Source organism: Dipodomys merriami, unplaced genomic scaffold (genome assembly GCF_024711535.1).
Source record: "Dipodomys merriami isolate MVZ:Mamm:240054 unplaced genomic scaffold, mDipMer1.0.p SCAF_9, whole genome shotgun sequence".
NCBI classification, from domain to species: Eukaryota; Metazoa; Chordata; class Mammalia; order Rodentia; family Heteromyidae; genus Dipodomys; species Dipodomys merriami.
This window is the reverse complement of record NW_027206512.1, coordinates 48,895,012-48,918,538: the sequence shown is the minus strand read 5'-3', so window position 1 is coordinate 48,918,538 and position 23,527 is coordinate 48,895,012. Positions and strand designations below refer to the sequence as shown.

The 23,527-nt window shown below is 34.8% G+C and overlaps 1 protein-coding gene across 1 annotated transcript in view; it reads right to left on the bottom strand.

The window, feature by feature from the left end:
- Positions 1 to 17,579: 17,579 nt before the first annotated feature.
- The window catches only part of LOC138820738 (uncharacterized), a 160,538-nt gene continuing 154,590 nt past the window's right edge, over positions 17,580 to 23,527 (bottom strand). The window contains exon 4 of the mRNA XM_070012538.1: positions 17,580 to 17,691. Within this exon, the coding sequence (XP_069868639.1) occupies positions 17,588 to 17,691 (104 nt within the window). The 3' untranslated portion in view covers positions 17,580 to 17,587. The remainder of the gene's footprint in view (positions 17,692 to 23,527) is intronic.

Genomic DNA, 23,527 nt, shown 5'->3' with positions numbered 1-23,527 from the left:
CAACAGAAAGAGTAAAATATCTTTGAGAAACTCAAGAATCTAAAAGTAAGATTTTTGTTTCTTAAGCTATATTTATTTCAGATATTCAAATCATTGGCTTTTCTGCAAATTCTTTTACCTTTTTACCTAATCCCTTTTATTATCCTCTGGGAATTTATTCCTGATGAAGAACCAGTCACTGTGAAGTGCACTCTGCAGCCTATCTAGGAAGCCTGAAATCCCATCCAGTAGCCTGGTCCATTACATCACTGTGATGAAGGATGTCCATGAATCATGATAGCATTTCAGGGTTTAATGTGAAAACTTTTATAACCAGGTTCTCATAAAACAATGCTATAATCCCAACATTCAGGAGGCTGAGAATGGATGCTCACATGTTTGAATAGCCTGGCTACAAAGTGAGTTCAAAGCCAGACATTCTTCTTTAATACTATATATATATATATATATATATATATATATATATATATATATATATATATATATATATATATACTTTTTGAAAAAATACTTTTTGTCAGTTAATATACTATTCAAGACAACAATAATTTTCTTAGCTCATTCACCAAACAAATAACAATTTTAAATGGAAGAATGTTAACTGAGGACTGTGGAATGGTAGAATGCTTGCCTAGTATTTACAAGGTCTTGGATTCAGTCCCAGCATCACAAAAACCAAAGTAGAGAAGTAACAATTTTAAAGATCTTATTCAAATTCAGTAAGCTATGTTCTGAATGAGATAAAGGATGGAAATGCTGTACTATTTCTCTGACATTGCTCTAGTTCCAGGCCATAGTAGCTCCTGCATATTTGTATTGTCTCTAGGTGTTGTAACATGTCAACTGTGTAAGATTTCCACCACCAACAATTTATATTTGTGACTCCAGTTGGAATCACCGTGCCTCGAGGAACTGTGACATCAGATAATCTACAGGTTCAGCAACAGGCAGGGAAAGGAAACATCTCCATTTGTCTCCATCTGCACAATTGCAGCATATGCCCCAAAATAGGAGTGTCCTTTTGATTTGTGATGACACTTCAGACTTCCCTTGCCACCAAATAAGTTGAAGTGCCATCTGGTGGGAAGTTATAAGCTAAAAAGCCACAGCTCACAGTGAGTTGGCTTTTGCATGAACAAGCAAGATGGCCCCTGTCTAATGGAATGATTAAAAGTTTAAAATGCTGTTGTAATTCAATCAATTAAAAGCATAAACAGCATGAGTTTGATTGAATCAATTTAACGAATTACACCGTAGTCAATGTGCTTGTCAGCGGGAGTGAAAAATTCATGTATCACCTACACACAGCTTGAAATTTGTATCTTTCAATTAGATATAACAAACAACCTTTTACCACATCACAGAAAGGTAACTTCTTTTGAAAACCAAAAGAGCATTGTTTACCAGGGACACATGCAAGGAGTTATAACTTCCATACCTGGCATTCAGTTTGAAGTTTTTAACAGTTAACTATGTCTTGGTCATGAACAATTCTATGTTGTTTAGACTACTCCAAATTTAATGGTAAGCATTGAATTGGAGTTTAGTTCCTCATTAATAAAAAAGGAATTGGTCTTCATTTTATTAAAATATAGCCTTAAAATATAATGATATGGAAGTATAAGTTTCCTACAGGCAGCAATGCTTTAAGATAGATCATCATAAAACCATTTAAGTAGTTGTTATCTGCATACACCACAGCAATATGAAAAAGAACATTTACTATTGTCACCAAAAGAAGCTGAGAGACAGTGATATGTTTAAGTTGCTGGAAATATTAATAAATATTCCCAAATGTATTGCTATCTGAATTTTCTTTGAGTCTATCACTAATATTATCACTTTGAGAAGAAGGGTTTATCTACAAGATTTCACCAATGGCTTTGAGCCAAGAAAAATCACACTTTCTGGGGTGAATTAGAAAGAAGATAAGCCAATATAAATGCGCTATCAAAAAAATGAAAAAAAAATACCAGTAACCTGAAATTCACCATTTCGACAATGCACAATTTCACCCATTTATTTCTAAAGCTGTAAGCACTTCTGTTACCTTAACTGAATCTGACCTTAAATTTTTAAGAAGTTCATTATATATAAAGAAATGTTGGATTCTTCTGATATCAACTAAAGTAGCATTATTTCAGTCTTTGCCTTTATAGCTACTCAGAGGGTATGCAGGTGATCTTGTGGACTAGACAGCCACGAGATGACCCACAGCAAGTTTTTGTGGGACGCTGGTTAAAATTATTATTTTTATGTTTTGGTTGGTCATGGGGCTTGAAATCTGTGCTTGGGCGCTGTCCCTTCGCTCTTCAGCTCAAGGCAAGCACTCTACCTCTTGAGCCACAGCACCACTTCTGGTTTCCTAGTGGTTAATTGAAGATAAGAGTTGTACAAATTTTCTTTCCCAGGCTGGCTTTGAACCCTGATCCTCAGATCTCAGCCTCCTAAGTAGCTAGGATTATAGGCGTGAGCCACGGGCACCCGGCTAGGTGCTGGTTACAATTAGTACCTTCTGGATTTTTTTTCATCTAATTATTAATTCCTGGTTTAACCGAGAGGTAGTGAGTAACATGATTCTACAATACAATATTAATGGGACAGTTTACCACAAATAAATTTCAGATATTTTCCCACCAAATAAGTTAAATATTCACAAATAAACTTTAATTTTGAGATACCCTATCTAAACTAATTACAACTTAGCATTCCTTTACAAGTGTTTGAGAGACAAAAGAACAGAACTGGTTTAAGTCTTGCTTACATCACAGACCTAGAAACACAATTGAAATACAAGCTTTGAATCCAAAGCTCACATATTTATTCTTCTTTTGCCTTCCTGTCTTTGGTTATGGTAAATAAGTACCTTTAAGAGTTTTACTTCAAGCTGAGGATGTAACTGGGTGGTAGGGCTCTTGCAAGCAGGAGGCCCTGAGTTCAATCTCCAGCACCACAGGAATATAAAAATAAATAAATAATAAAAAAAAAAACCAGAGTTTCATTTCATGTCTATATTCACCACACCTTAGGGCTTTCTAGCCTCAGGAGGATAAAGTGTTTCACAAGAAACTACGAGAAAGAAACTGCAGTTTTGCCACTATGTGTGTCATGCATTCTCAGAGCAGAGTTTATCCATAGAGTGAAACTCTCTTATCTCTGTGTCCCAACGATGCTACAGAACAGATGCTGCCACAGGTACATAATTATGGATATAATTTTCTATGTGCACGAAAAATGACTGTCCTATTTCGAAATGCAGATATTAGATTAATGTTTATTCCTCATGTAAAGTATCAACAATTGCTTGCATCATTTGGGAGTAACTAGTAAAGGGCACATGTGTGGGGGGTCCATCAGAAATAAGAGGCAAGTAGGAGAGTTCTGCGGATAAAAGAGTTTGGACATGTAAATCTGTTTATTGACGATGCCAAAGTGGCTGTAGAATCCTTTTGCTAGTATATTATCAACTGTAACTTTCTTATGTGTTGAAACTTACTGTATGTTTGAAATGCAATTTTAGAACCTCACCTAAAGTTTTAAAGTTTGTGCCACATAATTTAGAAGTACAATTTTATTTAAAGTAAATAATACTGTATAATAACTTGAGTGATAAAGGAACTTTCTATCCAAACTACTTACTCAAAAAGTCACAAAACATGCATTATAAAGTATTCAAATTGATTTTGACAATAAAAATGTATTAAAAAAGAATTCAAATTGAGTTTTCTAGAACAAGGATCATTGGTGAAGTCTGAAAAAAGTAAACTTAAGTAATATTTTAATAACAAAATACAATTGGTAATAAATCAAAGATGTATTTCAGAAACACTTCCCCCAAAATAGGCCTTCACAAATCAGAAAGAACTTAGAAGTAAAAAAATTTAAAAGAGGAAGTGGCGCTGTGGCTCAAGCGGTAGAGTGCTTGCCTTGCTGAAGAGCTGAGGGATAGCACCCAATCCCAGAGGTCAAGCCCCACAACCAACCAAAATAAATAAATATTTTTAAAGCATATTTCTCAAAAGCACTGTAGATTAAAATACTCATTGTCTTTTTAGAGGTGTGAAAAAGTAGAAATCTTCTTCAATTACATATCTTTTTCAACTTAAAAAATGTTCCCAATATAAGCATACTTCATCTATTATAGAAGGATAGTAATGAAAATGTTTCAAGATGTTATTGCATCTTGAATAGTGTATGGACATAGAAATTAGGAATGTAACCTTAATATTCTAACAAATGTATTTAATTATTTTCTACATACATAAAAGAATACAAAACAATCATTGGTATTGTACATCTAGCTATGTATCTGTACAACCATCTACTCATCTCTCAAAAGATTCTATCCTCAATACTAGATTCCTTTCCTAATTCTAAATTTATAAATATTTTTCCAAACACAAAAACAAAAGCTAAGATGTATTTCAGTCAGGAAATACCATCCTGTAATCCTCCCTACTCAGAAGGCTGAGATCTGAGGACCGCGGTTCCAAGCCAGCACTAGCTGAAAAAGTGAGACTCTTACTCCAATAAACTATTCAGAAAAAAACAGAAGTTTTGCTGTGGCTCAAGTGATAGAGTGCTAGCCTTGAGTACAGTGGCTAAGGGACAGCACCTAAGCCTTGAGTTAAAGCCCCAGGATGGGCAAACTTAAAAAGCCCCACAGGAAATAATAACTGCAGAGAAAAAGTATAAAGAACTTTTTTTAAATAATGGAATTTTGCTTTATCACAAATACTGTAGTGTATATATGATTCATGGAAATCCATCAAACTGAATACCATAAAAAGAAAATCTCATAGTATATAAATTATTAAAATACAATTTAAAATTTAAAGAGATTAAAAAGTTTCCCCTCAATAGATGAATGGATCAAGAAAACATGGCAATATATATGCTTCCATCACAAAGAATGACAGCACCCCATTTGTAAGGAAATGGAAAGACCTGGAAAGAACTCATATTAAGTGAAGTAACTCAGACCAAAAGAAACATAGGCCCCATGATTTCCCTTATTTGTTGTAATTAGTATACATCTAGGATAATCTTAGCAGATGAGATGATGCTAAGCAAAATGAACTCCAAGGCATGGACACGAGGTTTTTCTTTGTTGTTGTTGTTGTTGTTGTTAATGTACTAAGTGATTTCTTGTTTCTTTTGTGTGTTCTTCCCCCTGTGGTGTATCCCCTGTTGTAACTGTATTTGATTTTGGTACCGTAGTATTGTATATATGTTTATCTGAATTAGGGAAGGGAAGTGGAACAACAGAATGGTGAGCCAAAGAAGGAGGGGGAACTGATGCAATACCAATACAAAACAATTATGTTGGAAATGATCTGTACAACTTGGGGGAATTAGAAAGAAGGAAAGAGGGAGAAAAATGAGGAAAGGATAACAAATTTGACAAGAAATGTACTTACTACTTTACTTACTTAACTGTAACCTCTCTGTACATCACCTTGACAAAAATGTGTGTGTATATATATGTATGTATATCATCTATTGTTCTTTACATACCTAAGTATAAATGATATACATACCCACATGATTCTTGTGCTACAAGTGAAGAGCATTGTTTCATCTTGCTTTCTGTTATTTTCCTAACTATAATAACATTTATTAAAAAGCCCTACATTTGAAAACTGCTGCACTGGTTGCAATGCCTATGACAAAGAGCCCCTGGCTAACATTTCAAAAAACAAATCATGTCAGGATAGTGAGGAAGGTTATAACACATTTATTTTAGGAAGTAAGTTAATTAATATGCATACAATTGATGGAAAAATATTAACACTTCCTGAGTGTTAGTTTCGGTGACTGGTTATCAGGAGAACATGATTAACATAATATATGGTGATTCATAGGCTCAGCAAAAGAGTCAACAAGTTAAAATACCTGTGATATATGTTTTCCATTCTGTTTGTTTTTTCCTGTGACAGTCCTGAGACTTGAACTCAAAACCTAGGTACTGTCTCTGAGCTTTTCTTTTACTGAAAACTAGTGTTCTGCCATTTGAACCACAGTTGAACTACTGGCTTTTTTACTAGTTAATTGGAGACAAGAGTTCCATGGACTTTCCTGTATCAGCTGACTTGAAACCATGATGCTTAGATCTAAACATTTTGAGGAGTTAGGATTACAGGCATAAGCCAATGGCACCCTGCTCTGATTTATATTTTTAAAACATCCACAGTAATATGTTAATATACTTTCTAAAAATGGAAAATTTTAATAACAAATGTAAAATAAACACTGATTCATTCTAATGTCTTCAAACTTGCCTTCTAAAGAAGGTATTGTTTTAAATTAATTCAAAATTTTTAATTGTTTTAATTTCAGTATCTAATAAATTCAAATAAACAGTAAATCATGTGACAGATGCCTCATCACAAAATTGAAATGTCATTGCACAATTATATTTCATCAAGAGCTTATTTTATCCCCTAAGACTATTATCAATAAACATGATGTATAAATAGCATTTCTTTTTATCATCACTTTCCTTGTAATGATATTGGAATTAGAGATGGGGCTTGTTTTTGCCTAATAGAAGAAAAGAGACTTCTTTAATATAATAAACATTTCATGCAATAATATGCTCTGAAAATATTGAATATTAATCTCCTCTTATTTTTCTTCCTATTTTTTAAAAAGTAATATAGTCAAAGTTTCAATATTTTATTAGTGATAGATCTTAGTATTATGGGCTCTGGATTTCCCCCCCCATTTTTGGTTGTTTTTATTAGAAAACTAGTAAATATATATATACTTAAATAAGAAAATATTAATTTAGAATAAGAAGATACTAGATTATAGCAATGAAAAGCTAAAAATGACTACTAAATCAGAAACCCTACCAATTTTATCAGCTCAGTACTCATACAACTATTTTATTCAACACTTCAACTTCACATTTGTATAGGACTCCATATTCATCATAGGACTTTTGTCATTTCAGTTTTCCTCAGGAATACTGGAAGATAACTCCATTGTATTTCTAGGTTGTTGGTGGAAATATTATTATTACTATTATTACTACTATTATTATTATTATTTGTGTAGAATAGTTTCAACTTTGCAGATTATGAAAAGGAGTAATTTAGGGGATAACTCCACTTTCATATAGGAGCAATTTTAGGAGAAGGTTCCAATCATGAACTATAGTTTAACTTTGTATTTTCTCATTTTCCCTTGTACTCCCAGTAACATGGGACATTTTCTACTGTTTGTAGTGGGAAAAGCCTATTTGCATCACAGCTCTTCTGGCTCCATAACTGACAGAACCTACTTGGGTTGCAGTCCTGCAGCAAATAATGCAGGCTAGTCTTAGAGCTCAGCAGCAGGTAATGCCTGTGCAGTGTCAGGAACCAATGTCTTCTAGTGTCAAGGCTTATGGGCAACACTGGCTAGAATTACAGCTTTATGAAGCTTCTGTTGCCTTGTCCAGTTATTGCCTCAGAAATTGAACCCAATTAAGCCACCAACAGTGAAAAGGTGAGTGTGAGGAACTTTGCTCAGAAAAGAACTATCTCAATAGAAGGCTTCTGCTGCTGCCTTTTTGAGGGCCAAATCTAGAGGTTTTTATACCCTGATCTGTGCTCTGATTCCTTTCTCTCATTACAATGAGGTGTCTGGGTGATATTTTTATTGATAAAGTCCTAAATTCCCAGTTAGGACACTTTTGCCAACCACTTGGGGGCCCTACCCCTACCCCTCCCGAACTATCCCCACTCCTTCCCAACTAGAAAGCAAAGACAGGATGCTTTGTTTCCTGCTGGAACCTCGTTTAAAACAAGTCTCTTCTACATCTGCCAAACTAAATGTTCTTCAGGGTCCGGGGATCCTACCTAATCTAATCTTTAACAGTTCAAAGGGCAAGTCAGACAAATGTATGTACAATACATAGGGTGCCAAAATCAAATACAGTGAAAACTGTGGATAAACCATAGGGAAAAAAAGAAATGAAAGAAAAAAATACATTAAAAACAACAACAAAGAAAACCCTTTTTTCCATATATTGGAGTTCATTTTGCTTAGCATTATTTTACATGGTCATATGTAGCTATTGAGCTATTGTAATCCTCTTCTGGGACTATCCTAGACATATACTAATTATTACCAATGAGGGAAATCATACATGACTAGCCTTCTAACACACTTCCTGTTCACCTGCTCATAGGAATGCTGATGTGCTGCTGGTACAGGGAAGGCCATGGTATAAGCTGATTAGGTTCAAGTTTCTTTCTTTTTCAAACTGTACAAAACCTCAGATTCTATAAGCACATACAAGCCTTCTTCAAAATCTTTGAAAAATATTCTGTGGAAATAAATGACATTGAACTCTTTGGTTCATAATTTTTCTTGTCGAATTATTTTGCAGCAGCAGGAATTTTAAGCATATTAAAGAACTTATTATAAGATACAGTCATTCTGATTAAGTGATTGAGCCTTAAGATGTCAATTTAGCTGAGTAAATTGGGGGCAGGCTAAGAAGCCTAGAGAACAGGATAACAATACTGTGAAGAGAGAGTTTTTTCCAGTTAATTTTATATTGCACATTGATATCTCAATGATCTATGTTATTTTTTCAAAGAGACTAACAATGAATTCCTCAAAAAAAAAAAAAAAACCCACAGGGGCTGGGAAGGTGGCTGAGTGGTAGAGCACTTGCCTTGCATTCATGAGGCCCTGGGTTCAATTCCTCAGCACCACATAAGCAAAAAGAAAAAAGCCAGAAGTGGTTCTGTGGCTCAAGTGGCAGAGCACTAGCCTTGAGCTGAAGAGCTGAGGGACAGCGCCCAGGCCCAGAGTTCAGGCCCCACGACCGACTGGACCCCCCCCCAAAAAAAAACCCCACAGTATGCAGAGTTTTTAATGCCAATTTCACAAAGAACACTGATAACAATTTTAAAGAAATAGTTGCAATCTCTGATTGATTGTGAGCTTAGAAAGATCAATAGTAACCAATACTCTTTCCAGTCCAGCTCACCTTAAGTACTCCCCTAAGTTTATTCAAATTGCACATTATCACAAAGAATGTTTATGAATACAGTATACCAGGCCAAAGAAGGAGCATTTATGAATAAAATATACCAGGCCAAAAGAAGGAACATGAAAAAATCATATTTCATATTTATATGTGTAATAATTATTCCTTTCTCTTCTTGTGATAGTACATTTTGAATTCAGAGCCTAACAAACTACACTCAGAACCTTTTTGCACTTATTTTTTCAGATAGGTCTTGCTTTTGCCTGTGGTTAGTTCCAGACTGCAAACTTCCCATTTCTTCCTCCCAAATCATTAGAATTAAAGGTGTAAAACACTAGTCTTTTCTTATTTGTTTCAATGAAATCTCAATAACTTTTTTTTTGCCTGAGCTGTCCTCAAACCACTGTCTTCCTGATATCTATCTTCTGACTATCTGAGATTAAAAGTGTGTACCACGAAGTTGACTGTTTACTCATTCATTGAAGAAATATTATTGAAAAACATGAATGCACATGCTGCTATTCCAAAAAGTGGAGAAACAAAACTAAAATATAACAAAATCATTTAAATTATATTTGGTGGAAAATAAAGATAAAAAAATGAAGACATGCATTTTTTCTATGTACTCTATTTTTGATAACTTGAAAGTTAATTGACAATTTACAGATCTTTTCCCTGTAAAGCAAATTCCTTACATACACAGACATGGCTCTGAATAGAACATTCAGTGCATTTACACTCAATAAGCCTTTGATGAGTGTAAAGACAATGAATCAAGTTCATACTCTAAACTGCTAGCTTCATTTTCCTCCCGCTACCAAGCATTTGATGTACTTGTAGATTAGTTGATTTGTGTATGAGATTATAGTCTCAGGACAGGTGACATTCTGCTAAAAATGTCATCACTACAAAGAATAGAAAACTAGGGTATACAAATATAATTAAACATTTACCATAAATCATGTTCAATATATAAGTATGCAAGGGGTTCTGAAGACTTTTACACTACAGCATAACATGTGGGAATGGCTTCAACATGAATGATTTGGATGGCTAAAGTATGTTTCTTTATCATGTATCTAAGCTGTAATACAGAAATAATCTTACACTTGAGGGTTTATTAATTTCATTTTATAATTAAAGGAAACTTTTTTCATATCATGGTATAATGATATATGATATACCAGAAGGCATGCTTACTGAATAAATCAATGAATTAATTATGGTCTGTATGTTCTGTTGGTGAAAACCAAAGTAGATCTATTTGTTTATGATTATATTTGTTTCCCTATTGAACAAATGATCACAGATACATTACAAAGCTACATGTGTTCCTATTCTTCAAAATTTTAATACAATATAGCAAAAGCATAACTTACGATTCTAAACAAATAAATTAGCAACCCAGGTCAAAAAAAAAACCCAGCAATAGAGTATAGAATCTGGCCTATAAAATTCCAGGTCTCTGAAACTGAAGCTCCAATTACACTATCAGCAAAATTATTCTACGAGGCAAACGCTATCCCCTCATATATCAGCTTCCTCAGTGTGGAAAAAAAAATCTTTATGCAACTCCCAGAAACAAAAAACCATACTTAGGTTGAGGCAGGATCTAGCTATCTAGAATGAGTCCTCCTGCCTCTGCCTCCAAATCTCTGGGATGATATAAGGAAAAAGCTTATTTTAACATTTGCTTTACTTAAATAATTAGTTTAGTTGACAAATTGTTGACATTTAGTGTGAAAATGTTAACGTATTTGCAGTGATTGGAGAGACACAGCAGGAGGACTCATGTTAGCTACTGCTGTACTAATGACTTTCTAATATGATAGCCACTTCAATAGGACTCCGCTTTAATTTAGTCTAAGAAATACCTATAATATTTTATGGCAAACACTAAAATCTTTTAAAGTAAATTACAACATGGTCATGTACACAGTATATTATCCTTTAAAAAAAACCGGATATGTATTTAAATAGATCTAGTACTTTAGCATGATTGTATAAGAAGGTCCATGAAATTGCTCTCCAGCCAATCAAGCATTAACAGTGTAATTCACTAGCATGCCTCTAGGGTACTCAGCAGAGGAAGTAGCCAGTGTTTAAGTGACCTACTGCATCACTGTAGAAACATTTAAGCCATGTTTTCTTCCCTTCACTTGCCAGCCCGCAACTGAATGTAAGGGTGTGCTGTAGATGCTGAAGGAATAATATGACTTCCTCTACTCCATCCCTGTGGAGAGTGTTGGTGTCTCACTGGGAAAGATGAGTGGAGCCTTCTGATTGCCCCTAATAGTATATGTATGTAATGGTGGCATAATAAAACTCACCGGTAGCTTTAGAATAGCAGAGGAATACAGGCGATGATGAATCATGAGAGGTGTTAATCTTGCTAAAATACACATGTGCATGTGCAAAATACCATGGGAAATCCCTTTGAACAGCAAGGCCAAATGGCAATTGACTTGTCCTCCAAAGAGTTTTCATCTGACACCTAAAATGTCAAATTAAGGAATAGCTCAGTTTGTAATTTTAAAATTTCCACTGATAATTATTTAAAAATAGAGTACACATTTTTTTCCTCTTCTGCAAAGGCAAACTTTCCTAAACCTAGTTTATCTTGAAGTCTATATCCTCAAGCCTATTAGTTTTTAGACTTCAAGAAGGTTTCCCACCAACAAAGCATAAAAGTCAATGAATCAAGTTTGAAAATCAAGACAAATCATGACCTATTAACTAAGTCATTGTTTTGTCTTATCTCTGTTGTTTTATTCTACTTCTAACACACACACACACACACACACACGCACAGCTTTCATAGCTAGGCTCTGGTCAACTGTTCATTTAAAAAAAACACAAAATGTCACCATTTTAATATCTTTATTTTCTTTTACCTTTTAATGATTAAAGAAAATTATGGTATTGTGATTATTGTTACACAATTGTCACTAACACAATATCTGCTTTATTTTTTCCCAGATATGTCATCAGGCTTCTGTTTATTTCCTGAGTATGAGAAGTCAATATGGAGAGTTGAATGTTTAAAATAAGCTGTGTTTTAGTTTTTAGTTTTGTTTTCTCAACAAACTGCTAGAAATTGATATAATTCAGATATATTTCAAGTTAAAATGTATAAAATGTTGTACTTATATATGTGTTATTAATCAACATTAGATAGGTAAATGTATTCATATATACAAATTTCTATGAGTAGGATATTAGATATATGCATAGAGATTCCTCTATCTAATCATCTTCTAAATACTATGAAAACACAAATACTTATCTGAGTTAATGGCTTTGCTTCTTGAAGTGACCAATCAATGTGTGAAAATCCATAATGAGTTAGCGACCCTGTCATGGGAGGCAAAGGGGTGAAGATAAATGAAGAAGAGATGGCCTCAAGCTGATAAACGTACTGACTGATTTCTTACACTCTGTGGTAAAATGAAAACAAGCAAATGGAATGTGTTTTTAAACTTTTGAAATTGAAGTGATAAAATATTCACACAGGTCAACTTTAAAATGCCAAACCAAACAATTGGTGAGAGATGGACTTCGTCAGAAAGCAGGAGCCACTTGAGCTTACCAAATTAGATACAGACAGGTGTCTGGACACCGTTTTCACAGATGGAGGAATTCAGACACAGAAGGACTGAGGAATTTGTTTAGGGATTCACAGCTGTTCAAATTAGAGCAGCCATGACAGAAAGACTGTATGAATGGGATCTTAGCCTGCCATCTATTCCCTCAATTGACCTGCTTGCTATCTGGTTGGGGCATACTTTTAGCTTCATGTATTATTAGTAGAGTGTTGTAAACAATCTGCCTACTCACCTCAGATTTTGATGAAATGAGGAAGTCAAGTAGCTAGAAAGTCTTGATCTCTACTAGATTCATATTGTTCCCTAGGTATCTAGCTAGACTGAAAATTATTTTTAAATGTATATAGAAATAGAGAGAATGTATTTTTTTTCCTTTACACATGAATCCCTATCCTGTTGCTTTGGCACATAGGATGATTGGAATTGCTGTCTCCTGAGTAGGATTGGTTGGTTCCCTAACCTACTTCAAAGCGAACTGAAAGGGCTGAGTGAGGGTTGATGATGACACTACCCTCTATTCCTTCACCTCCTTACTACAATCATAATCACTGCATTGTTATTCATTTACCAAATTACCTTTCAGTTAAGTGGAATGGCAAAAGCTGACTGTTTTGTTCAGCTACCAGCATGAAACTTAACACTGAATAAACAGAATTTCCCTAATCCACCTCTTTCTCCTCTATTTTATCTCTCTCTAACCATAATAAGGATGGTTTACATTGTATCTCATAAGTTTTCTTAATAGAGGATACAAAAGAAAGTTATACTGCTAGAGATTTTTTCTGAGAAGCTTAAGCTTATGTGTCATCTTGATTTGGTTAACTTAGCCATGCACTTCTTGAAAACAGATGTCATACTAAAACACAATGGAATACCTTGTGAGGGGCTAGAGGCGTGGTTTAAGTGGTAGAACATCTGCCCAACAAGCATGAGTTCCAGCCACATTGCTGACATGAAAGAAAATAATACATGAAAGGGAACTTGCGTAGCCTTCATTTTATTGTGGAAATTAATTTATTGTTCTTAAAAATCAAGCTTTGAAGATCTGGTGTCAGAAAAACCAGTTTCAGTTTCTGATTGTATCCTCATGAAGGAAGAGTTGGGAGATGAGCATCTTTCTGTTCTACCACAGGTTACTGTAAGTAAATTAATAAATATGCTGCAAACTATGTGACTTATTTTTTTAATGTATTTATTCCAGTTCTGAGGTCAGGCAGGAAAGTTCAAGGTCAAGGTTCTGGCAAGTTAAGCTTCATGCTAGTAACCATTCTAGAAGCTTCCAAACTGAATGGACTCACTCACAGGACCTCTTTATACCCAAAGAGGTAATGATTGATGTTTGTTTGTTTTTTCTCAGAATCCCAAAATCTATCATATAAAAATGTCATACTTGTGATTGCATAAGATATTGGTTACTTATCTGATGTTCTCATTTCTTAATATAGCCACACTTGGATGAATGTTTCAGCATCTGAATTTTGAAAGGACACAAATATCCAGTGAAAAATACACATGTGTGATTATTTAAAAAGTTTAAAATAGAAAACAGGGGGGGAGAGCTGAAAATTTAATAGTTTTGGAGAGTGAAATCTAAAGATTCTCGATCTCTCAGGATTATTGGATCTATGTGTTTTAGTTATAGAATCAGACCATAAGATATGATTAATGTATTATTATACAAATCAATTCTATCAAATGTATAGCTATTGATGCTGGAAAGAAGTTCTAATGACAGTGAAAAAGTAAAAGAAAAATTCAGCAGAGGTAGGAATCTCAGCTGATATGAACAATTTCAATGAACATTGCTATATTTTATGCTAACTATGACCTCTTTGCCCTTAATCCTAATACTTCAGGAAAAGAGGAAAAGTTGAGAAATAGAAAAAGAAAATAAAGGCAGATAAAAATCTGGTTCTCTTTCAAGTCAGTCAGGATTTCACCAACCACGTGCAGAGGGATTCTGATCACACTCTTAGGATAATAATCTCCTCCAACAAAAGGATAGGAAGATCAAAATTAGATTTTGTACTTGGTGGGCCTTGAAAAAAAAGAAAAAAAGAACTCACGAAGGCAAGTTCATCTTTCTTGTTCTCCTGATTATATAACCTACACTATCACTGCCACTGAATAATGTAGAATCTCAAAAATAAAAATAAACAACAGGCACTGACTATTAATAACTTTATACATTTGACCCTCTAGTTTCCAAACTAGACTAGAGAGTATGGGTATCCATAGCAAATTTCCACTCACGTGCTCGCTGGGTGATTGCCCTGCCTACTCTGGCCGCGATACAAATGTTCCAGCTGTTCCATGGCTCTCCATTTCTGAACCCCTCATTGTTTTGGCTGCCACTGGGCTTGTTGGCTTTAAAAGTGGCTGAGGTTGAACCGGCCCGCTCTGCTCCGGTATTGTCACTTTTCTGTACTTGATTGCCCATCAGAACCCATTACAAACAGAATCCTCACGAGTCCGCATTGCCACGCTTCCAACCCTAGAGAGCTGGGGATGAGTGGAGCCACCATCTCCCTTCCCACCACGATTCCCATATTCATACATGCCTACTTAACGGAACGATTTCACATCCCATTTCCCACAGCAGTGTATTTTGCATAATTGCCATTTCGTGTATTAAAAGCTTCCAGTGAAGTGATCTTTTCTTTTTTCTCCCCAAAGACTAGTGAAGGAAGAACTCCATATCATAATTTTTGACTTTCAGGTTGAAAGATCTTTGTTGCTTACCACTAATATCTTTATATAGCACCACAATCTTATGATAAGCTCAAACCCAAAATTAAATTCTCGAAGTCAATAAGAAATTAATAATAAATATGAAAAAAAGACTGGTAACTGGGAATTCAAAATACCAGAACAATCATGCAGGCAGAGAGAGGTGTTTGAATTCACTAAAAAAAAATTATAATTTTATAATTTACAAATATATGAGAGCAGGTGCTAAGGAATTTAGAACAGGTTTAATTTAGTCACATGGGTTTATGAAGCAACAATTCTGTATTTAATGCTGCAGTGTGTGTAACTAGAAAGCACAGAAACTGTTTACATCCTTAAAGTGTTGAAACGTAACTTAAAAATGACTTATAGAGTGCTAGGAAAGTGGCTCAGTGGTAGTGTGCTTGCCTTGCATGCATGAGGCCCTGGGTTCAATTCCTCAGCAACACATAAGCAGGGGGAAAAAAAGCTGGAAGTGGTTCTGTGGCTCAATCAGTAGAGCTCTAGCCTTGAGCTGAAGAGCTGAGGGGCAGCGCCCAGGTCCAGAGTTCAGGCCCCACGACCAGACTCATCCCCACCCCCAAAAAAATGACTTATAGACCATGAAGTAGAAATGTTAGACATGTCTAATTTTCAGGTACAAGACTATATGTTGTAACATTTAAGTATTGCTAATTTTACATTTTAATGTTCAAAGTACAGGATATGAACAAATAATATAAATATTGCTCAATGACTTTATTTCATCTTCTAAGAATACCAGTGCAGTCTTATTTTATACAGTAGATGGAATTATGATCTTGTCACTGTCTTTTTTTTTTTTTTTGGTCGGTCATGGGGCTTGAACTCTGGGCTTGGGTGCTGTCCCTGCACTCTTCAGCTCAAGGCGAGCACTCTACAGCTTGAGCCACAGTGCCACTTCCAGTTTTCGAATGGTTTATTGGAGATAAGAGTGTCACGGACTTTCCTGCCCAGGCTGGCTTTGAACAGTGATCTTCAGATCTCAGCCTCCTGAATAGCTAGGATTACAGGCGTGAGCCACCAGCACCTGGCTTTGTCACTGTCTTTTTAAGGGATTTTTGTATTATTTAAGAAGATGTGTATGTATACCAAGTTCACAAATAGTGAACTTATGAATGGTTAGTTTTGTACCAACTGGATTGATTCACTGCTCAGATATCGGAGTGAAAGTTATTAGGTAGTGTGCCCATGTAAGGATGTTTCCAGAAGAGATTAGCTTTGGTTGGATATAAAAAGAATAAAGCAGATATTCCTCCTCATCATGGGTGAACATCAGCTAATCAGTTACAGGTCTTAGTGGAACAAAAAGAAGTTTGAATCCAACCTCTCTTTCTGATTGCATGAAGAGGAACAATGATCTTCATTGGTCATTAGCAGTTCTTGTTAGTAGGTCTTGAACCTCAGGCTAGAAAGCTTACCATCATCTCTCCTTCAAGTAGTGACTTCAACACTGTTCTTCTAGGGTTTTGAGCTTCAAATGGCAGAGAAGAACTAATCAGCCTCCATAATCTAGTGAACTAATGCTTTAATAAATGATATTAGATATGCAGTATATATGATTTAGTTCTGTTTCTCTGGAGAATTGTGATATCCAAAAGGGGAGAAAAGAGAGGCTAATATGGAGACTATGAGTGGTAGATCTTTTCTGAAAGAGAATAAAGAATGAGAGGGTTGTGTTGGGACACAGCTGCTATCCCTGGGAAAGAAATTAATATTGGTAAGAACACTTGTAATATGTCTTATGATCCATTAAGTATATAGGATCCTCTTTAAACCCCCATTATTTTATTAAAATGTTTTGGTGGAGCATAAGAAAATTGAATTGTTTTTACATGCACAGACACACACATACACACAGGTACATGCAATTTTTTTCACTATTCTATTGTACCACTACTGATTTTCACTAAGAGCACTGATCCTGGAACAGATTTCAAATTTTATTTTAATGCAAAAGAAAAAGAAGTAAGTACCATTTAGGACTTTTGCAACTGTATTAATATAATTATACAGACTATGGTGCTATTTCTGTATTTCCAGAAATATTTTCCTATATAATATAAATCGCATGTGTATTTTTTCTCTTTTTACTTTTCATTGTCTATTTTTATGAATATAGCCTTGTAATTGGTTAGCAGTTAATAGGCTCCTGTGCTTTTGATGACATTTTATCATATGTATTTACTTACATGTTTTCACATTAATAAGCATGCTATTGAGTATAGCAAGTCATAGAATCAGCTTAGGTGTCCATAAGCAGATGAGTAGATGAAGAAAATATAATGAATATGTGCAATGGTGTACTTTTCAGCCATAAAGAGGAAGAACATTTGCAGAGAATGTCATCTACAAGAAAATGCATAACATATTATGTTATATAATACAAGCCAGACTTAGGAAGATAAATCTTACATATTTTGTCTCATATTCAGAGTCTATATTTTAATAAAAGACAAAATAAGCATGTAGAAGTACTTGGGAGAGAGTTTGAACTGGCTGGAGTCCTACGTAGGACAGTTAATACATAGTATGTAAATACATAATATATGAGCATCAAAATGTCACACTGAAATTCATCATGTTGCAAAAGTAACTTCTTCAGAGATCCTTAAACAGACGCATGTGTTTTCCAAATTGTTGTTATATGACAGTGATTTGGGGCCATCCATGTACATTCCTGTGCCACATCATCACATCTGAGGATTGTGGTGCGAGATCTGAGGATTGTTAGTGTGACGCTAACCCAGGCAAGAAAGTCCAAGAGACGCTTATGGAAATGTGGTTCAAAGTGGTATGGCACTAGCCATGAGCAAAAAAGTTCAGGGACTGTGCTCAGGCCTCGAATTCAAGCCCTACAACCAACAAAACAACATCAACACTATTCACAGGTTTGTGATGACTGTACTGTGTTTGTGATGATGTACTGGGTCATGTTCATTGTGACGTATCTCGTCACTGTGCTACCAGTTGAGGAAAGGTACAGCCCGTGCACAAATGTACAATGTATAATACTTGCACTTACTAAACCACACTTAAATATTTTAGGATATACTACTTCTACTTATAGTAAAATTTACTATAAAACAGTATGCCAATTTACACCAGCAGTCTCCTCTTACATATATACATATTTAATGTGTCTCTTGATTGACTATCTTCCTGTTTTTCATTATTTAATCTAATGTTATTTTGCTTTGCATTGCATTGTATCAATATAGTAAACATTTATTTGCATTCTCTATATCTTTGATGTGTTCTAGGCTGCACACTCTAATGTTTGTATACTCTGTGTACAATCTATAATGTTTGCATACTGAAGAAATCATCTAATGATGTATTTCTCAGAACATATTCCAGCTATTTTTTTTCCTTTGTCATGGGGTTGAACTCAGGGTATGGGTGCTATTCCTGTGAGTTTTTGTGCTCAAGGCTAGCATTCTACCATTTGAGTCAAAGCTCTACTTCCTTTTGTATCTAATTGGCAATAAGAGTGTTTTGGCTCTTCCTGCCTTAGCTGTCTTCAAACTGTGATCCTCAGATCTCAGCCTCCTGAGTAGCTAGTATGACAGTCATGAGCCGCCAGCATCTGACCATAATCCAGTTTTTAAGCTGTGTATGTCTGTATATGTTTTTCCCCGTCCACTATGGGTACAATATGGAACTGGATGCTTGAGATAAGCTTGTTATATCCTAGAACTTCTTGATATAGCCATCGTGTGATTAGTTCTTACATTAATGAGCATGTTGTCTTTAAGAAGTATGAAGATTTTTTCCAACTAGATACAAATTGTAATGAAATTCTGTTCTGGTTCCCCAATATTTTTAAATGTGAAAATCTGAATCATTGTATTTATGTCTTTTCACACCTTTATGAAAATGAACATTTTTAGGAGGTTTTTGTGATGCTATATATCTTTAAACTGTGGAATGTTCCAGTTTGAATAATGCTATAACTCATAATAAAATTATAAAAAAATCACTCATTCCAGTATTGTGATGATATGCTACATTACCTTTTAGCATTCAGTACGGATGTTAATAATACAGAGTTATCTGGCCTTGCTCTGTTGCATACAATCCATTGTCTTTGTTTCACTTTACTTTCCCATGCTTTGGATGATTTAATGCTATCCTCTTTATACTCGGAGGTTTGAAATTTATTGGAGCAATTTTCAACTAACAGTGTAGGCATTTGATGATACCTTTTAAACTGCAAACTGGTTCTCTTCAAGTTTTGATTATTGTCACCCTCTTCTTTCTACAGGGGTTTTGTTCAAATTAACCAGTCACTGATAGATACATGCATAACGATATAGCGAGATTAGATAGATAGTAGAGATAGGTAGTAGGTAGAGAGAGAGAAAGAGAGAGAGAGAGAGAGTTGATAGGGAGATGATGATACAAATGAAGAAGATACATAGGTTAGATAGAGTAGAAAGATATATTTCATTCCTTTTGAGTGATTCTTTCAATAAATTGTCTTCTATAGGTTCTTTAGCATCTAATGGGCCTTTCATTATTGTTACTCAAATTTAACAACCATCCAGATAAGTAAAACATTTAATTTTAACATATAACATTCACTACATATATACATATATATATATATATTTCTTTTTCTATTCTGTGAATTACTGTATAGAGTCAGTTTTTACTAAAGATTTTCTTTTTTTCCCTTTATTCTATTTTATCTTATTTGAGTCTTTTATCTTCTTACTTTATATTAAGAATGGATTCCTTAACTACATGGCTAATTTTAATTTAGAAGTTTTGAGTAGCTAGCCCTTGTCATATTTGAGTTTCCATGAAGTATGATTCAGGCATTTACATTATTTGTGCACACTTTTCACCACAATCTTTAGAGGCTGTTCAAGTATCCTATACAAAATACAGATTCTAAGCCAGATGCTGGTGCCTAATGCCTGTAATTCTAGCTACTCAGGAATCTGAGATCTAAGGATTTCAGTTCAAAGATATTCTGTGCAATAAAGTTCATGAGCTTCTCATCTCCAATAAGCTACACAAAAAGGACAGAAACTGAGTTCTGACTCAAGTAGTCAGGCACCATCATTGAGCAAGAGAGACTCAGGAACAGCATCCAGCCCCTGACTTCAAACCCCAGGCTGAACAAACAAAAATTCACAAATTCTAGCTTCTTTCCTAGAAATTGAAGCAATATTTATAATACTGGCAAGCAAATAAGAGGAGAAAGAGGATCATTTTGCATGAGTGTACAAAATTAAATATATTACTTTAGTATGAACACTACTGCCAAGATCAGTCTTCCTCACTTCTGCTGTAATGCGTGACAAACTTCATCCAGATACAGGAATAGGAGAGGATATCTAGGAATCTTAATGTGTGTTCTATTCTCCTAATTTTAACTTCTCTCCTCTGGCTTAAGGCCAACTTGTAGAGATTGTCTGCTATTGTCCTGTAAGGATGAGGCTGTGTTCAATCTGCTAAACCAATGACACTTATCCTATCCACTGGCTTTAAGATTCAAAACTTAATTGCTATTATTTCTTTTCATTTACGTCCTTCAAAGTTATAGACATATATATGTATATATATACATACACATGTATCTTATACCAACAAATTAAATTTATATGCTGTATCTGACATCATAAAGTTTCTCTTTTGCTTAGTTTCTAATAACTCAGAATTCTCACAGGGGAGAAAGAAACGTTCAATACTAAATCCAGGGGCTAATATATAATAAATATTAAGTGTATTTAATGTTTATTTTAATTGTACTACACTTAATATTCAATGAGAGAAGGAATTATATAAAACTCATTTTAGAGACCCTTTGTACACCTTGGAACATATGAAGAGTACATAAACTCGATATTTAATAATTAGTAATTTTTAAACAAATGAATGAATGAATGTCAAGGAGAGTTGCTTAGAACGTTGAAATATTTCCGGGTCTGATAACTTATCTCATAAGCTACCATTTTTCTTCCATTCTATTCTAAATACAACAATAATAATCTGTTTCTTTTGCTTATAATCAAGATTTCTAAGTGATAAAGTTAAGAGATAGCCCAGCCCAACCCACCCTGTGGGAGGTAATAAAGATCCTTGTGAGCCAGAATGACTATGACTTGTTTGCACTATAAATGTCCTACTAGGCAACAGTATTAGCTTACTTAGCTTGCTTAGCAGTGCTTATCACACTTGTTTATAAAATTGAATTCATAATACTTAGCCTGGGGGATTGTTCTGGAGATTGAAATAAAGCTAGCTTCTAACACAGTGTCAAACAAACAGTGCTCAGCAATGGTGATGGAGTAATGAAACCCAAGCCTTTGCTCTTTTCTCTTGGCAGGTAACTGTTCTTCAATCACTAGAATATCCATTACAAGAATTCACTCTGAATATTCTGCAAATACATTAAACAATATAACTTGTGGTACAGAGTACAATCTAAAGCTTGAAAAGCTAGGATAAATTATATTTGCATTGTTTATCTGTATTTACAACTCATGTTAGCATTCCAAGTATGAAACAGAAACTGGGGATGGGTAAAAATATAATCAACCTAACCATTGGAAGGAAATGTCTTTCGTTCCATTCTAGTTTCCATGATAAGTGATTTTCATAAGGCTTTTTTAATCCAGTTAATACTTTACCTTGTTTATTCTTGCTGTTTATAGGAACACACACACACACACACACACACACACACACACACACACACACACACACACACACACACACACACACACACACACACACACTCCACAATAAGAGTCTGACCAGGTCAATTTTGTCTAGACTTGAGAAGGCCAAGGTCCCAAAAGATGGGATTTATAAAGTAAACCCAGTTTACTTATAAAAAATTGTGTCCTTATTTTAGCCTTCCTTTATCCATAGTAAAGGTAATGTTTAGGACCTCTTAAAACTTGCCTTTGTTTTATTTCCCAAATGCTCAAGACACTGAGGGAGGGGAAGGGAATCTGTTTATTATAAGTTTTCTTCTTGAATCTATCACTTCAAAATGAAGCAAAAAATATCCATATCCACTTAAAAACTCAACAGCCTTAACTAAACCTACTAGAAAGTGTAGGGTTGCACTTACAAGATACAATACACTAAGAGCTTCTACAGTGACTGGTGAAAGTGACTACTTTGACTGTAGACTTGTAGGAAATATATGGCTGCCAGAAGATTCTCTGTGAAGAAGACTACAGTGATCATCTAGGGAAACTCATGGTGTATTAAATATCAAGCACTGTAAAATTTCCTTGGTTAAAAGTATGTCATTTTAGAGATGAGGAAGCATATACTTAAAGTGAAGTAACCTAAAGTTACGTTGATTTTAAAATCTGTTCCACTACCATATATACACAACTGTACATATACTATTGTAGATATACAACTCTTATAAGTGAGATTTTCACCTTCTTAGAAACAAGATTGAAAATTAGAAACATATATTTGATTTACCACCTTTCTTCACTCTTTGAAAAAGAACACAAAATAAATAAATTAGCCAGGAATGCTGATGTTTTGCCTGTAACTGAGGCAGAAAGATTACAAATTTTTGACTAGCCTAGATTACTTGGACAAGACCTGCCTCAAAACAAAAAAAAATTAGATAAATAGAGATTGTATGACGTTTGAACTCAAGAAATTGCAAAAACATGCCGGGAAGAAAATCTTCTCAGGGAGTGAGTGGGAAAAATAAGAAAATCACACACATACATATCAATCACACATGCACACATGTATGTATAGATACACATATATACACATTTGTTATATATACAGACATACATGTTCCCTTTCCCATAGACTTTCCATTAACTTCAATAGGGTGTGGCTTGAATGAGACCCATTATCTGTATAAATATATAATGTCCCAGCTGTGCAATTATGTTAGCCTATGGTGAAGAATGATTTGGTTTTAAAACCCATGTTATGGGAACCTGACTGATTCTGATATATTTGCATTTGTAAAGATAGAGACTCTTCATAAAAGCTGTCAGCAGCTCAATGCAGCCTCTTAGTCCACATTTTATACTAAAGAAAGGGGCACTGTGGCTGGGAATTCTCTTTCTCCCCATGCAGAGAGATGCACTTTCCCATCACAGTTTGATAAGTCTGGGTTTCGTTGGCTCATGGCCATTCCTGTGTAAGGCATTTTCTCCACACACATTTTGGCTTATAC